At 55.2% G+C, this 15,503-nt stretch overlaps 1 protein-coding gene across 15 annotated transcripts in view; it reads right to left on the reverse strand.

The window, feature by feature from the left end:
• Srcin1 (SRC kinase signaling inhibitor 1) overlaps positions 1–15,503 on the reverse strand; it is a 64,887-nt gene that overhangs the window by 35,519 nt on the left and 13,865 nt on the right. For 10 of the 15 annotated variants that reach the window (XR_009057456.1, XM_057776957.1, XM_057776956.1 and 7 more), the window contains 2 exons: positions 6,943–7,244; positions 3,849–3,947 (listed from right to left, as the gene is read on the reverse strand). Coding sequence is in view for 13 of the 15 variants with exons in the window: in XM_057776957.1 (XP_057632940.1) it covers positions 3,849–3,947; positions 6,943–7,244 (401 nt within the window). In the remaining 2 variants the exon portion in view is untranslated. Of the gene's footprint in view, positions 1–1,275; positions 1,567–1,920; positions 2,365–3,848; positions 3,948–6,942; positions 7,245–15,503 lie in introns of those variants that run through there. The other 5 variants (XM_057776962.1, XM_057776961.1, XM_057776951.1 and 2 more) reach the window with 3 other exon arrangements.

Raw genomic sequence — 15,503 nt, forward strand, 5'->3', positions numbered from 1 at the left:
CACTGGCCAGGCCTCACTGTGGGCTCCAAGCCTGTACAGACCCACCAGGCAGGACTTGAAAGGCTTGGGAGATAACAGGGTGGTGGTATCGGTATCTGGGAAAGATCATCCTAGCTCTGGGAAGGGCACGGATGGGAGAGAAGCTATGCTAGTGTTTGGGAGACGTGGAGGGGCTGATGACACTGTCATCTGGCCCTCTAATTTGCAGCTCTAAGTGTCATAGCCTTCTAAAGCAAGTCCTGCCTCCTTCCTTGGTCCTCTCTTCAAATGCAGAAAAAGGATCCTTTAAGCTGGCCCAGCAGGACCTTGGTACATGGTCTCCCAGCAACTCTCTGTCCTGGGAGGGGAAAATTGCAGTGGGAAGAAGCCCCTGGGGAGATGGGCCACCATCCACGCTTCCAGGCATTAACCCATGGGACCTTCCCTGATGACAGAGTGCAGAGGCTCCTCTGTTGTGCAAGAGGGACACCCCCGTCCCTTCCCTGACCCCTTCCTAGCTGTAGATTCCTCAGCCGGTGCCCAACACGATACCTGGTAGGTAGCAATGCCCTCAACAAATCTGTAATGATGAATAACTGCCAACCAAGCAAACCAGGCAAGGCCAGCAGGGAGTGGGCAGTTCTAAAGACCTGGTCCCGCTCCCTCCAATCCTGGCCTCGGCTGTTCTGAGCCTTTTTCCTGAGAATGACAGGGGGAAAAAAATCCTGAAAGAGTATGGTGGTGCAGGCCTTTAATCCCAGCACAGAGGCAGGTGGATCTCTGGGAGTTAGAGGCCAGCCTAGTCTACCTGGAGAGCTCCAAGGCAGCCAGAACTACATATTAATAGAGAGACCCTGCCTCAAAATAAATAAATAAATATTAAAAGGCAGGGACAGCAGGGACCCGGGGTCCCTCTTCTCTTCACTCAATAAAAACCTCACCAAAACCAACACATCTCTAAGTACAGGGAGAACAAGCGTTCCCAGAACTCAGGGACTGCAAAAGTGAGCTGAGCAGGAGAGCTACTAGCAGGACCTGCTGCTGGTGGTGAGGGCTTGCGGGAGCTGGGACAAAAACAGAGGCCAACCATCCCTCAGGACCAAGCTTTCAGCCATGGGGTACTTCCCCCAGGGAGGCCAGGAGTGGAGGAAACAGCTTTTTCCCTCCAGAGCTGAGGAGTTAACTCGGCACTCTTCACCTCTCCAGTACTTAGTCTTGGTTTCTTTCCCTAGCGGGCCCTCCTCCTCCCACTCCAGCCAACCCTGGAGGGGCGAGACGATCCCATCGGGACCTTACCTTAGTTCCTTTCCCTTCCCGTGGGCAGGCGTCCTGGGGTAGGGTAGGTGTCCGCATGACCCCTCCTTGACCTCAGGCCCCAAGGGAGCATCTTCCAGAGAGGAAGGCAACCCACGACTTGTACACCCTTCCTTAATCCCCAGACTGGCGCACACACCCACCTCCCAACTCCTGTGAACCCAAGTCCACGGAAACGCCAGCTCCCAGCCTAGGGCTACGCCACCGGCCACGGTGGCTGCCAGCCTGCAACCGCCACGCCGCACACGGCCCTCCCCTAGGGGTTTGCAGCGACACCAGCGGCTCAGAGCCCTGCGGAGGCTGAGTGCGCGAGGAGGGGGTGCGTTGCGAGAGCCGCACGGCGCCCTGGGCCGGGGCGCAACCAGGGAAGGTCATGACTTTCCGCGATTGGGGGAGGGGGCGCCTGCCGCATTTGGGGGCGGGGGGCCGACCCACGTGGAAGGCACCTGCTGCGGTGAGGAAAGGGAGGGGGCGTTTCTCCGAGATCGGGAACCCGCTGCAGCCGCACGCCCCGCACCCCTAGACCAGTTCTCCAAATCGTGGATCGGGACTGGATCTCCAGGTCCCCGCCCCCTCTCCCACCGAACCCCACGCGGCTACTGAGTCCCCACCACCGCTCGCCCTTACCTGCGGCTACAGGTGCACGCTCGGAGCCTGGTCCCGCGTCGGGCGGGGGAGGGAGAACCGCCCGCTACTCCCACCCGCGCAGGCTCTCCCCTCCCCCGGCCGCCTCCGCAGCCGCCGCCGGTGCCCTTTGCTGCAGTGGGAGAGCTGCAGCCACCGAGCGGGCCCGGGCCCCGGTCGCCCCGGTAACCGCGACTCCACCTGGCGCCACGCGTTGCGCTGCTGTGCGCATCCCCTCTCGGCCCCCTCCCGCAGCGCGGCCCCGCCGGCGCAGCTACGCCGAAGAGAAGAGGCTGGTGGCTACGTCGCCGCGGTCACCCGATACGCCGGCCCGCCGCCCGGGACTCGGGTTGCAGCAGGAGGGAGGGAGGTTAGACAGCCTAGTGGAAGAGCGGGAGGGGGGAGGGGAGGGGCTGTGGCTTGGTCTAACCTTTGGTCCCTTCCCAGGATCCTCTTCACTGTACCCATCTCCAAAGATCTTAGTTACCCCCACCTTCCGGGCCCTTAGCCTCCTCTCAGCCGCCGCCCTTTTGCCCCTTTAATCCTTCCATGACTTAATCCCCGACTGAATCGGGGAGGCCTAAGATGCCTACGCTTCCTTGTTGGCCTCTGATCCTGCCTTGCTGTGTGTGATTCTGGTCCTTTGCTGGGTGTCTCTGTGCCTTAGCTTTACAAAAAAATGAAGCTCAGACTTCTCCCTGGTGGGAAGGAATGTGATGAGTTCTATCCAAAGATGACAAGACGCTGTGTGTATTGTGGAGCTCTAGGACGAAGGTCCCCTACAAACTCTCCTTCCTTCCCTCAGAGCACAATCCCAGACAGGCAGACAGACCTGAACTTCACCACGGGGCACAACTCAGCCCACTCGAATCCAGCCTTGTTCCTGCCGTTCACCTTATCCCTATCCCTGACCCACACTCCACCTAAGGGGCCCGAGGCACCAAGGACCTGCCTGTCCATCCTGTGCTTGTCTGCAGTCTGCACCATCATTGTCCCAACCCTCTGTCTGTGGTCTCCACCACACATTGCCACTGGGCACACCTCTCTCCCACCTGTCATCATCCAGCCTTGATAACAGGCACGCCCCCTGCTGCCTTGTTCCCCAAATCCAGACAAAATGAGGCTGAGAGCTGGGAAAGAAGTGGCTCTGTACCCTGAGAATGATGCCCAGTGTGCCGAGCTGTTACTAGACACGTTCCTTCAGTCCAGGTGCCCCGGCTCTAGATGCTCATGGCATCCTCGTCCTTGGGAAAGCCAAGCTTTGGTCCACTCTGGTGCATGAAGAACCAGACCTGGCAGCTGCTGCCCTCCTCCTACCTACACCATAACCAGCAAGTCCAAAATCCCTGGCTCTAGGTACGGCTTGGACTCCTGATCCCCGCCCCCATGTCTGTTATTTCTCCCCTGGCAATGGCCAGGCCTGAGCTGGGAGCATATGCTAAAATCTATCTTCCTATCAGGGAAAATGAGGCTCCGTGAGGAACGGGGAAACAGGCTCAGAAGCAATGGCTAGACCCCTAGTTCTCTTTAAAAATTATATGAAGGGTGAGAGAAAGACACCACGCAGAACTTCCTGCTGGTCAGAAGGGGGAGCAGGCTCTACTCGGAACAGAAGAGTTGGGCACAGAAAGGGCAATAAGATGAGAATAATAAGAGGCCCAAGAACAAGAGTAGGTCCTCTTGTTTAAAGGAGAGAAACAACTGTTTGTTTTTAAAGCATAACTATCCCTCAAAAGGGATAGGTTTGAGGAGGCGATGGTAAGAAATCAGTCAGGGGAGATGTGGATACGGGGCATGGAAGTTTCCTGATAATGGAAGGTTCATACATAGAAGGGGTGCAAAATAAAAATTATCAATGTCCCCCCCTACAAAAAAGCGTCTCCCCAAAGCCAAGCTCCGCCATGGATTTTGGAGGGAGATGGCTGGCTCACCTGGGCAGGCTGGCCAGGCCCGGAGGGGGTGGAATCGCCGTGGAGGTGGGAACAGAGGGAGCTGAGGAGGCACACAGGGTCCACGGTCCAGCCGCCGACCTGTGTGTGTGAAGCAAGGGGACACCCCATTAGGGGGAGCGGGCAGGAGCCGCTGGGATGGGACAGTATGGGATGGATGCTCCCAGGGCAAGCCCTGGCACAGGGAAGAGGGCCAGAGTCATGGAGGTGGGCTCTTCACAGTGGCTGGTACTCTATCAAGGGCCCCAAGTTTATCTGCATGTCTGTCTGTCTTTCCTCTGACAGAACAGGCTTTTGCCACTTGATAGAATCCTGATTTCCAATTCCCAAAGTCTCCCTGCACAATTCTTGAACATCTGCCTTCTCTCCTTCCCAGGGAGGTCACCTCGGACCTCACAATGATGGGATCGGTGGGCAGGAGTGACCTCACTCCTGTTGTCTGTGCCATCTCTGTAAAAGTGACTTCCTTCTACCTCAGGCCACCAGACTTGACTCCTCTGAGGCTGTTTCCTCCTGCCTCTGGTCCTCTGGCCCCTGACACTTCTCTCTGTCCACCAATCATTCCTTCTCCAAATGTTTGCCCAGCTCCACACCATTGCTATACAATGCTATGGTACTTTGTTCAATTGAAAGGGCCCTGGGTCCTGCCACTGAGCCTCTAAGGGGGCAGATGAGAGCAGGACAGATGAAAGGCATGAACCTGAACATGACTGAGCTTCCATTCACTCCAGAAGTATTTGCTAATTACTTGCTGAGTGTTCACCAGCCGCCACCTACCAATTCACATGAATGTTCCATGCCAGACTCGGTACCTCTTGAAGCTTTTCCTGCTAAACCTCCCAGAAAGGTGTGTAACTAGGGTGCCCAGTTCCTCACCATGCCTGATCTCCAAACCATTGAAACTGGACGCTTTTCTTCTTATCCCTGCCCAGACCCGCCAAGACTTCTGAAGCATTGGCACCGCTTGTCCCACAGCCCATCTCTGACCATCATATACTGCTTTAATGCCCTTTCATGCCCCACTCCCATGTCTGTCTCCGTCTTGACTGCTCTCAGGTCTCCTGAAGCCGGTGCTTTGGAGTACAGAAATGTATGTAAGGGATCCAGCTGGCATCCTAGGAAGCTCCCTCCCAACTTCCCACCCCGCCCCTATGATTCTCACTCATTTCTCTTTCTTTCCCAGAGACTGACATCTATTTCCCTGTCAGTCAAGAGTTCAATTTCAGTTTTTTTTTTTTTTTTTTTTTTTTTTTTTTTTGGTTTTTCGAGCCAGGGTTTCTCTGTGGTTTTGGAGCCTGTCCTGGAACTAGCTCTTGTAGACCAGGCTGGTCTCGAACTCACAGAGATCCGCCTGCCTCTGCCTCCCAAGTGCTGGGATTAAAGGCGTGCGCCACCACCGCCCGGCTCAATTTCAGTTTTTGAGACAGGGTTTCATGTAGCCCAGGTTGGTAGCTGAGGATGGCCTTGAACTCCCCATCTAGAATGATGGGATTACAGGCATGCAGCAACCACGACAGCCAGTTTGTGCTGTGATGGGAATCAAATCCACAGCCTCCTGCTACCAGGCTGGCCCTTAGCTGTGTTCTTTTCTGTCATTCCCTTATAGCTCTAGACAACCAACAACCCTTGCCTATTCCCCCCTGCCGCTCTGTCCAAACTCCCCTTTCCTTCACTTCCTCCTTCCCCTGCCTCAAGCCTTCCGACCCCCAGATTCAATAACTGTACATAACAAATATAACTCTCCTGTCCTCTGCTGGCCCACCCCACTCGGGCACCACATGTCCCCCTGAGCCCACCCCCAGTCTTCTTTACCACCCAGAAGGACTTGCCATGCTCCAAATCGACTCAGGTTCATGTGCTTCTCCAGCACCCTGCAGATACAGCATTCTCTTCCTCTCTTCAAACCCTTAGCCTTGCTAGGCTTCACACAGGTGCCACCTCCTCCAGGTAGCCTTCCCATAAGGCCTTGTAACTGACATCCCTCATCCTAAGCCCCCTCCCAACTGACCAGGACCATCACACAATGTTTTATCTTCTCTTTCCCCCAGCTAAGGGGGTCAGGGCCCTACATGAGTCTAAAACTCCTCCTGATCCTCACCAACCTGAATCCTGCTCCCAGGGGGACTCTGGAGCCAGGAAAATGCAAAAGCCAGACTGAACTAGACAGGATGTCTGGGGGACCAGCAAGGTCCCCAAAACATGACAGTGTGCCCTTGATCTCTGCGATAAGGGGGGGGGGCATGTCCCTCCTCTGATCCCTAGTCACACTGAGTAGCACCTGAAAAAGGAACTGTGGCCCAACACTCCTCAGCGTGACTGAAGGACACTGGTGAGTGCACCCCTGTGCACCTTCTCCCAGAGGGGACAGTGCCCGGATTCCCAGAGATGGGACACAGCGGCCATAATGGCCCCCTTGCCAATGCAGGCCTAGACATAGAATGCTAGTCCTGAGAGAAGGAATTCAGAGCGAAGCTAGTGCTTGGGTGGAGAGGGACATGAAGAAGTCCAGGCTGGAGAAGGCTGAGAGGAGAAGCCACCAGTGCAGGTCCTGGGCCAGAGGCAGAGGCCCAGCCCCTCCCTAAGCCTTTGGGGGGAAGGGCAGGAGAGAGCCAAGGCACGCACAGGCTTCCGGCTCAGTCACACGGCCTGTCTGTGTTCTCAAAGGAGGTAGTGTCCCCAGGCTAGGACTGGGGAGGGGTTAGATCCAGCCTTCAGACGCACCCAAGCCTAAGAGAGGTGCCATGGCCAAGCATTTCAACTGTCCCATTGGGTCCAGGCCCAGTGCCCTCAGCACCAAAAGCGTCCCTTCTCTTCTTCAGAATCATTCCTTTGGCCTCCAAGACACACACCTTCCATCCCTTCTTCCCACATTCTGCCCAAACCCACGCTCCAATGTGTCAAGCAGATGGCAGGGACCTGGAGACTAAGCCTCACTCGTTTCTCCCACAGGCTCCAGGAAAGACCAAAGAGGGCCATGGCCCAGGGAACAATACTCCCCAACTCCAGGCTGACAGCTCTGCCCAGCCATAAAATACTGGATGATCACCTAGAGACCCCGGCCCCTGCTCACACTCACCTGCTCCCGCATCCTGTCCTGCTGACCTCGCAGGGCCAGGGCATGCTGGGGGTACTTGCTCTTCAGATGGTCCATGAACGCATCTCGCTTGCGGTCAGCATCTGCCTTCTGGAGCCCGCTGAGTGCCTCCAGGCTCTGGGCAGCAATCACCGTGTGCCTCCGCTCAGAGGTGTGCACCAGCCCCACATTGGAGAAGCGCCGGCCCCCGCTGCCTCCGCTGCCCCCACCCCCCAGGGTCCGGTATTCCCGAGGGTACTCGGCATCGTCGGCAGACAGCATGGGGGGGCTGCTCCGCTCCGGATCTGTGAGAGGGGGAGAGGATCTAAGGTCACCAGAATGCCATGCCGAGGGGGGGCTGCCCATCTCTACAGGGATCCCTGTGGGGCAGGGCAGGGCCTGATGAGGGCAGAGAGGCCTTTGGGAGAGGAAAGGGGCAGAGAGTATATGAGGTGAACCTAGAAATCCAAGTTAGGAGTGAGGAGCAGGTCCTGGATGCAGGTTGCTCGTTGGTGGGCTTTGGAGCAGGCAGGGGACGTTGATAGACGTGGGGACAGGGAGAGGGGAGGGGTATTGGAGGTGTCCTGATCACTTCTTTAACTACATACTCAGTCCCCTTCCTAAAGACAGGGAAATGAGCCACACTGTGGTCTAGAACACTCTCTAAGGAGAGGCTGGGGCTATGAGTGCCTTCCTCAGTCCTGCACATCAGGGCTGTATCCTCCTGCTGGGGGCTATCTAGGACAGGGACCAAGGAATTAGGAGGGTGGGGTGAGGGCAAAGGTCAGTCACAGGGCTCCTTCCCAAGGATGGATGGAGGCCCAGAATCTGGGGCAGAGAGATTCCCTTTCCCTCCCTCCCCAGAGACAGACAGATGGACAGACAGTAAAGGCTGGGCACAGAGAAGACAGAGAGACGGACTAGGACAAACTTAAGAGAAAGCAGGCAGACAAAACAGGTCAGCTCCCCGCTCCCCTCTCTGTTCCAAGCTCTCCTCCCAACACATATGCAAGCTCTAGACCCAGAAGTGACGCACAGGGGACAACGGACAAACAGAAGTGGGCGGGGGAGGCCGGGGGTTGAGGTCTCCACACTCTTAACCCCCTCCCAAGTTCCCTCAGCCTCCTTCTCCTGCCTGGCACTGCTTCCCCCCACCCTTACCCCCAAGGAAAGCAGGCCCTGCTGGGTATCCACATCAGTCATGTTCCAGACAAGGAGTACAGAGTTGCCTGCCTGCCATGTCCCCCAGAAGTTGCCCTATTGAGAGCCAGCAGTCTCCAAACCTCCCACCTAAGCCTTCCAGCCCATGGAGTGGCAACCCCTAAGCATGACCTCAGCAGGACTGGAGTGTCAGGCTCCACCAGCTTGCACTCACATGAGCAACTGTCCCACTACAGAGAACTTCTGGAAGAACAGACTGGGGGAAAAGGAGATAAGGGGCCGGGCGGTGGTGGCGCACACCTTTAATCCCAGCACTCAGGAGGCAGAGGCAGGCGGATCTCTGAGTTCAAGGCCAATCTGGTGTACCAGAGCTAGGTCCAGGACAGGCACCAAAGCTACAGAGAAACCCGGGATCCTAGAACTCAGCCAGGTTCACGAAAACTACCTTCCTTCCACACAGCTGTTTACCAGACCTGCTGCCAGGCCACACCAGGTACCTGACATCCAACCACAGGAGAAAAGGAGAGGCCGAGCCACATTTCAAGACTAGCTACCTCAGTGCCAACACACATATGCACACACACACACAGAACCTCCCACCACCACCAACATAGGGACACTCCACCCACCAACACAGACAGAGGAGGTTGGGGGGAGCCACCCTAACACATATAACACACTCTTCCGGGCTGCAGCCCTGGCATGTGCAACTGGGGTTCATAGCTCCAAACAACCCAGCCTCTCTCACTAAAACACTTAAGTCATCGGCTTACAAGGACGCCCACCATTGCCATGGCTCTCGACACTCCTGTCTGGTAGGTATTATTGTGATCCCCATTTCAGAGAAACCCAATGACAAGTCTAAAGCTACGGGGAGTAGCAAAGGCCTGGTGTGACCCCAGTGTGACTAGGTTTGCACTATCACACCTCCCCGGACAGACAATACTGTGTACTGAGCAGAGCGAACACTGAGCACACAACACATCAGGTAGGCTTCCATCTTTATGGTCTGGTCCCATCCCCCACAAAACTCAGGGTCTGAGTCACCACCTCCGACCTCCCAGGCACCCTTTATTCATCACAGTTACTATCCTTTGTGAGGCTCCCCAAGTGAGGTCCTAACACACAGCGATGACTTTGAAGACATTACATCTATATCTATCGATATATGTGTGTCTGTATGTATATATTAATTTGAGGGGCAGTCCATATATGGCGGTTCTGTTGAGCTTGTCCATATTGAGTTTCATGGTCTAAGTTGATGAGGAGGACTGATCATGTCTCTTCCTCAAGAGGGCACCAGACCTCATCACAGATGGTTGTGAGCAACCATGTGTTGCTGGGAATTGAACTCAGGACCTTTGGAAGAGCAGGCAGTGCTCTTAACCACTGAACCATCTCTCCAGCCCCACATATGACACATAGCTGATTTACTTAACTATTTTGTGTCTTGATATATAACTCAGGCTGGTCTCGATCTATGATCTTCCTGCTTCAACTGGAGCTGAGTGTTTTATACTTTATTGGCTGTGCTTTTAATTTCATAAGAATTAGAAAAGATCTGAGGGAGGGGGCCAAATCGCTGGTTTTATAGCTCTTGTTCCTGGAGTGGTAATGAGATAAGTTTTCTCTTAAGTGTATACAGTCAAAGTGAAACTGTGTTCAGAGAAGCAATATTAAATTGATACAAGGCAAACAGCTCCCTGATAACAGAAGAAACTGGGAAAGAAGTCTGCTGACTGGCTAGATAGACAGAGGCCGTCTTCCTGACGGTGTCGGACCCTGTGGCGAGCCAGGGTGACCAGTGAGTGAGGCCAGGTAGGATGGCCTGGGGAATATGGGGAAGCAGGCTGAGCACTCTGTAAGTGTAGACCCCAACCTCCCTCCTTCCTTCACTCACTCTTACTGACACCTAGAAGGCCACACCCTACTGAGGACAGGAGGGGAGACCTCCATCGCTATGGCACTGGGCACTTGGGAGTCCTCCCTCTGTCCATGTGTGCTTTGCCTGGCCTTGTCGCTAGCCCTAACTCTGGACCCAGACCACCCAGACCACCTCTTCTCCTGCTGGCCCCCTCTACCCCAGAAGCTCTCCTCTCCACCCCTGCTCCCCACACTAGCCCTCCTTCCTCACTCCTGGGAAGACATCAGCATTTCTGCTGTGGGGGAGACAGTGCGCTAGCCCAAGGCAGATAATGACCATGGGGAGCCCTAGGAGCTACCCAATTCTCCCAGGATGGTGATGGCAGGGAGGAGGAAGGGCTGGGATCTGAAAGGCTGTGGGATCTGTTTAAGAACTTTGGAGGCTTTGCTCAGAGAGTGAAGTAATCTAGGACCTGATGTCTGACTGGGTATATAAGGAACGTCTTCTTACAGGGCCTGGTGAAGCAGGAGGGCCAACCTGGACTGAAGAGGGAGCCAGTTCAGGAAAGATCAAAGGAGAATCATTTATATTCATTTATCCTCTTTCTCTATGTCTTTTCCCCCTCCCCCGCTCCAACAGAGTTCCATATAACCGAAGCTGGTCTCAAACTCCCTATGTAGCCAAGGGTAGCCTCTATCCTCTCCTCTTCGCTTCTGAGTACTGGAATTACAGGAATGAGCCACCATGCCTGATTTAAGCGGAGCTGGAGATCAAGGCCAGGACTTCATGCATGCTAGGCAAGCACTCTACCAACTAAGCACATCCCAGCACCTCAATCTTTTAGAGCCAGAGCACCGGAAGTTAGACTGTGGCCAAGCCACCTTCACTTGGGTTGAATCGGCTCCTCCCCCAAGGATCCAGTCACTCACACATTCAGCCAAGCAGGCCCTCCCCTGATGAGTCAGGGTCTAATTTGTAAACTGGGGTGTTGCCCTCAAAACCCTGCCCCACAGGGGAGAAAGTGACAATGTTGGAAAAAGCGTATCATTTCCAGTGGGAGACATTCCTGGAGGCGGATTACTGTTCTCCCCATTCTCCCTGAGCCGATCCCAGCCACCAGCACAGCCTCAAAGCTGCCCTGACTCTCTCCGGACTGCACAGTTTAAGGAAAAAAGCCAGGGTGATCGATGAGTCCAGTACGCTGGCATCAGGCTCCAAGCCCAGTAACCAAATCAATGCTACTCAGGGCTGTGGTTAGGTGGTTAGGCGGGGAGGAATATGGGGATGGAGAAGACAGCAGCAGAGGCAGGGAATTCAGCAAGTGGGGGAGGGGGGCTGGGCGTGCTAGGGGAGGGGTGTGGCACTAGAAAAGCCAGAGAGCCAAAGGAGGGGTACAGGGTCTCCCTTCTTTCTGAAGCACCTATATGTAAAAGGCCAACTATGATTCTTTTTTTTCCTTCCCCTTTTGGCTTTTTTTGAGACACAGTCTCCACATTTATCCTGAAATTCATTGTGTAACCCAGGTTGGCCTCAAATCCAAAGTCTTGCCTCTGTCACCTGCCCAAGTACTGGATTACAGACATGCACAGACACACTGAGCTCTAAGATTCTTGAATGGGAAAGTCGAGGTGACTGGGCAGATGCCAGGGAGTTACAAACTGGAGCATCAGGACCGGAGAAGTAGAAAAAGGCTCTGTCACCTCACTCAGCTCAGTCTGGGCAAAGGGAAGGGGAAGGTGGTCCCGCTGGGGTGATGGGAAGCAGTGGGCGCCCCCCAGTGGCCGGCTGTGATAAAGAGCAGGTGCTTCATAGAAACATTGTTACTTGTTCAGCAGCTTCCAGACCCCTCCCCCAGCTTATTTATGGGCCTGATTTATTTTTACCCTCCGCTGCATTCTTTCTCATGAGATCACTGTAGCTCATCAGAAGACTGAAGATCGCAGCATCTCAATGACATCCTCTCGTAAGTCATCACTCTCAGCCCCACCTGGCTTCTTTACCCTGGATGTCACCATCTACTCTGTCCCCTGCCTGTCGCTGGGCAGAGCTGGAACATGACATCATCTTCAGAAGAGATGTGTGGGGGGGGGGTAAAGAAAACGGAGGGGAGATAAGAGCTGCTGTGACAGAAAGTGACAGGAAAGGACTCTCAGACACAGCCAGCTCCTTTGGCATGAACACCAAGAGGCTAGGCAAGATGACTCTCTAGGAAGAGGGGGCTGTCACAGGTGTTCCCGATCCACGGTCTGGACAGAGGCAGGGGCCTGAAGGAAAAGGGGCTGTAGCAGAAGGAAAGACACTGTCAGTGGACAGCAAGTCACACCAGCAGTCGGGGCGACGGGGGAAGGTGACAGATTTCAGGAGAGGAAGGCCTGCTTCAGACGTCACAGTACCCTGCTCAGGAACACACACGCGTGTACAGGCAACAGAGCTCCTGGTGTCCCCTCTACAGACAGAGCAAGAGGCGCCCACGTCACCCAGGAGCAGCCCTGAGGCGCTGCCGTGGTTAATACTGCCTGACAGCTCCGTCCCACTGACACCTGCTGCAGTCTGAAAGCATGATGCGCTTGAAGGCTAGAGGCCAGAGGACAAAGGTCAGAGGCCAGATCTGCTTCTTAAATGTCAAGGCTCTAGGAGCTATGCCTGCCCCTCTTCGCCCAGGGGAGGCCAACGCTGTGGCCCCTGGGTGTCCTGCCCCTCACCCTGCTTTTCTGTCTGTGGGTCCTCGGAGCAGAAGCCCATCTGCCTCTGTTTTCTAGAACCAGCTTTTCCACCCCATCCCACAGCCACCAAAGTCATTTTCCAGGCAATTGCCTTTCTGTAAACATCCCTGTGTAATATCCCCCTAAATTGCTAATGCCCAGCGCCCTGTTGGGTCTCCTGTCACTCCAACAAGAGCCTCAGAGATGCGGGTGGGGAGGAAGGACGGCTGGAGGGAGAGGAAGCAAGCCTGAGAGAGGCTGAGACACGAACTCCCAGCCAGGGACCTCCATGCCTGCACCCTGCAATTCTAAGCTCTGCAGCCCAACTCCACTCTCTAGAAGTCAGGCATCCTGGCAGAACCTCATCCGGGTGAGAGGGAGGACAAGGAAGAAGGAGGGCGTCCTGTGAGAGGGAGATCTGAGGGGGAAAGGAGCTGAAAACATGAGGGAGGTGGTTGACAATCCAGACCACTGGGTTCCCAAGGAAGGCTGGCTTTGATCTGAACCTGGGAAGACAGAGGGAGGGGCTGGGCAGAACTCAAGGTGGACTCAGCTTCTGGGACTCCCTAGCCACGGACATGAGGTGGGTAAGGCAAGAGCATATCTGCTGGTGATATAGCCAGGGCTCCCCTACCTGACTCTGTGATCTACAGAGCCATGGTGGAGAGCTTCAGACCAGTCTCGCCTCCTGGGAATACAAAGGCCTAGAAGGTGGGGTGACCAAGGAAGGTGTATCTCTCCGGGGATAAGGGACAGGAAGGAGACTGTTACCTGTGCCCCTGTGTTCTCTTCCATTCCCAGGAAGCTGGGCATCCAGAATCAAGGGGAACAAGAGGTGAAAGAGCCCTTGGAGAAGCCAGGCGGAGAGAGGCTTGGTCACAACCTCACACAGGCAGTCACAACCTCACACAGGCAGAAAAACACAAACCAATTTGCACAGATTTAAAACCCACTGAAGGCCACTTAGTTGGTTAAACGAGTTGGAATCTAATTAAAGGACCTCCTCTGGGCCGGGGAGGGACAGCTTACCTGCCTAGGAGGAGCAGTGGGGCAGGGTCTGCGCTTTCCCCAGCTCCCTGTGGAGTTTCTGTTGCTTTCCACAGGATCCTTCAACCACCTCAGCTAGCTAGCTGTCTGGGTCCTCGTCATGAGCCCAGTAGGAACAGCCCTGCCCCCTTAGTCTGAGCACAGCATGATGCTAGCTCACCCTAGCCTCCTCTGGACCCCAGCCTCCAGCGGAGCATTATTCCCTAGGGGCAGGACACAGCCTTTCTCTGACATTATAGTTTCGTCTACAATATAGGATGGGGCCTCCTCACGGCACTGAGGGCCTCTTCAGGGTGGGGCTTGTCTCCACCCTTAAATAGGAAGATTTTCTTCCAGCAGGAGTGCCCTTCCACACACACCGAATGGTTCTGAAGGGTACCCCAGGACTGACTATCACCAGACAGCGCTGAGGATCCGGGAAGAGCCAGTCAGACCTGGCACACACAAGTCTATTGACTCTCCTAGACCAGCACAGGTGGGCCAGTAACCCTGGTAGGCTGTGACCCCTCTCAGCTCCTACCTCCTTCCTACACAGGGAGGCCTGAAGCCCATGGTAATGATGCCCTCCTGCTGACCCCACCGGTGTCCAAAGAAACCCCATGGTGCTCTCACTTCAGCCAAATGTTTTTCACAGAAAAGAACCGAAAGCCTGGAGACCAAACCTGACCAATCACAAAGAGGCCAGGAGCCAAGACAGAAGCACAACCCAAGTGCGCTGGGCTTCCATGCCTCTTCCCAGAAAGCAGCTCCCAGGGAGCCCCTCTCCAGAAGCAGGGCCCAATGGCATAAAAGCTCACCACCAATTCAGATCATAACACAGCAATGCTCAGGCCCAAAGACACAGCCAGGGGTCACGGCCCAGCCTGACCCCAGGTCCCCAGGCCTGCCTGGAAGGGATCCACCTACAGAGTTCAAGGTTGTCTCACTACAACCTTACCACACATTCAGCCGTTTCCAAATGAGCCACAAAATCAAAACCTCAAGCACGCAGCCCTCCCTCTGGTCCCTGCTCCTCCCTCCCACACACAGCAGGCAAAGCTGTGGCGTTACCAAAAAATCACTGAGTCTGCAGCTAACACAGCTCTGCTCAAACCCAGTTCTGCCAATAACTAGTTTTACGACCTTGAGGAGGTCAGGCGGCTCTGCAGGCCTCAGTCCTCCCATTTGTTCTCACAGACAGGTGCGGACAGGTGCTCGAGCTGCTCACGGGTGCACGACTTAGGTCTCTGGGGTGAGCGGACGCCAGTTGCTCATCCACCCCTAGCCTCACTGCCTCTCACTAGCTGTCAGATGGGGCTGTGTGTGTGTGTGTGTTTCACTTCCAATGAAGCCCTGCCTAATTGGCGTTCTTGGAAAAGGGGAGGTGGACATGCAGGAAGGAGCAGTCACCCTCCATCTGAAGCAGGGACTGGGAAGGCTGGAACAGCCCTGGCGTGGGCCCACACAGAACGGTGTTAACAAGCTTCTGCCTGCATAGCATCACCGCCGCTCATGCACCCAGGGAAGATGTCCTGTTGACTTCACAGAGGAAAGCAGCAATGGAGGGAGGGGAGTGAGGAGGGAAGGAAGAGGGAGTCATCAAGGCTCCCCACTTAGAGACTGCCAGAATCCCCTTTCCTCCAGCATACCTACCCGGGGCCACTGCAGGCATAAACAGAGGCACAGAGACAGCAACTACAAGGCAGAGAGGACCTCAGTCTATTCTACACGAGGTGTTTATCTTGGGCCTCGATGCTGGACAGCAGACCTTGCTTTCTCAGACCCCAGACTCCTCAGTAGCCTCCTCAGGG

This window comes from Chionomys nivalis, chromosome 7 (genome assembly GCF_950005125.1).
Source record: "Chionomys nivalis chromosome 7, mChiNiv1.1, whole genome shotgun sequence".
Classification (NCBI taxonomy): Eukaryota; Metazoa; Chordata; class Mammalia; order Rodentia; family Cricetidae; genus Chionomys; species Chionomys nivalis.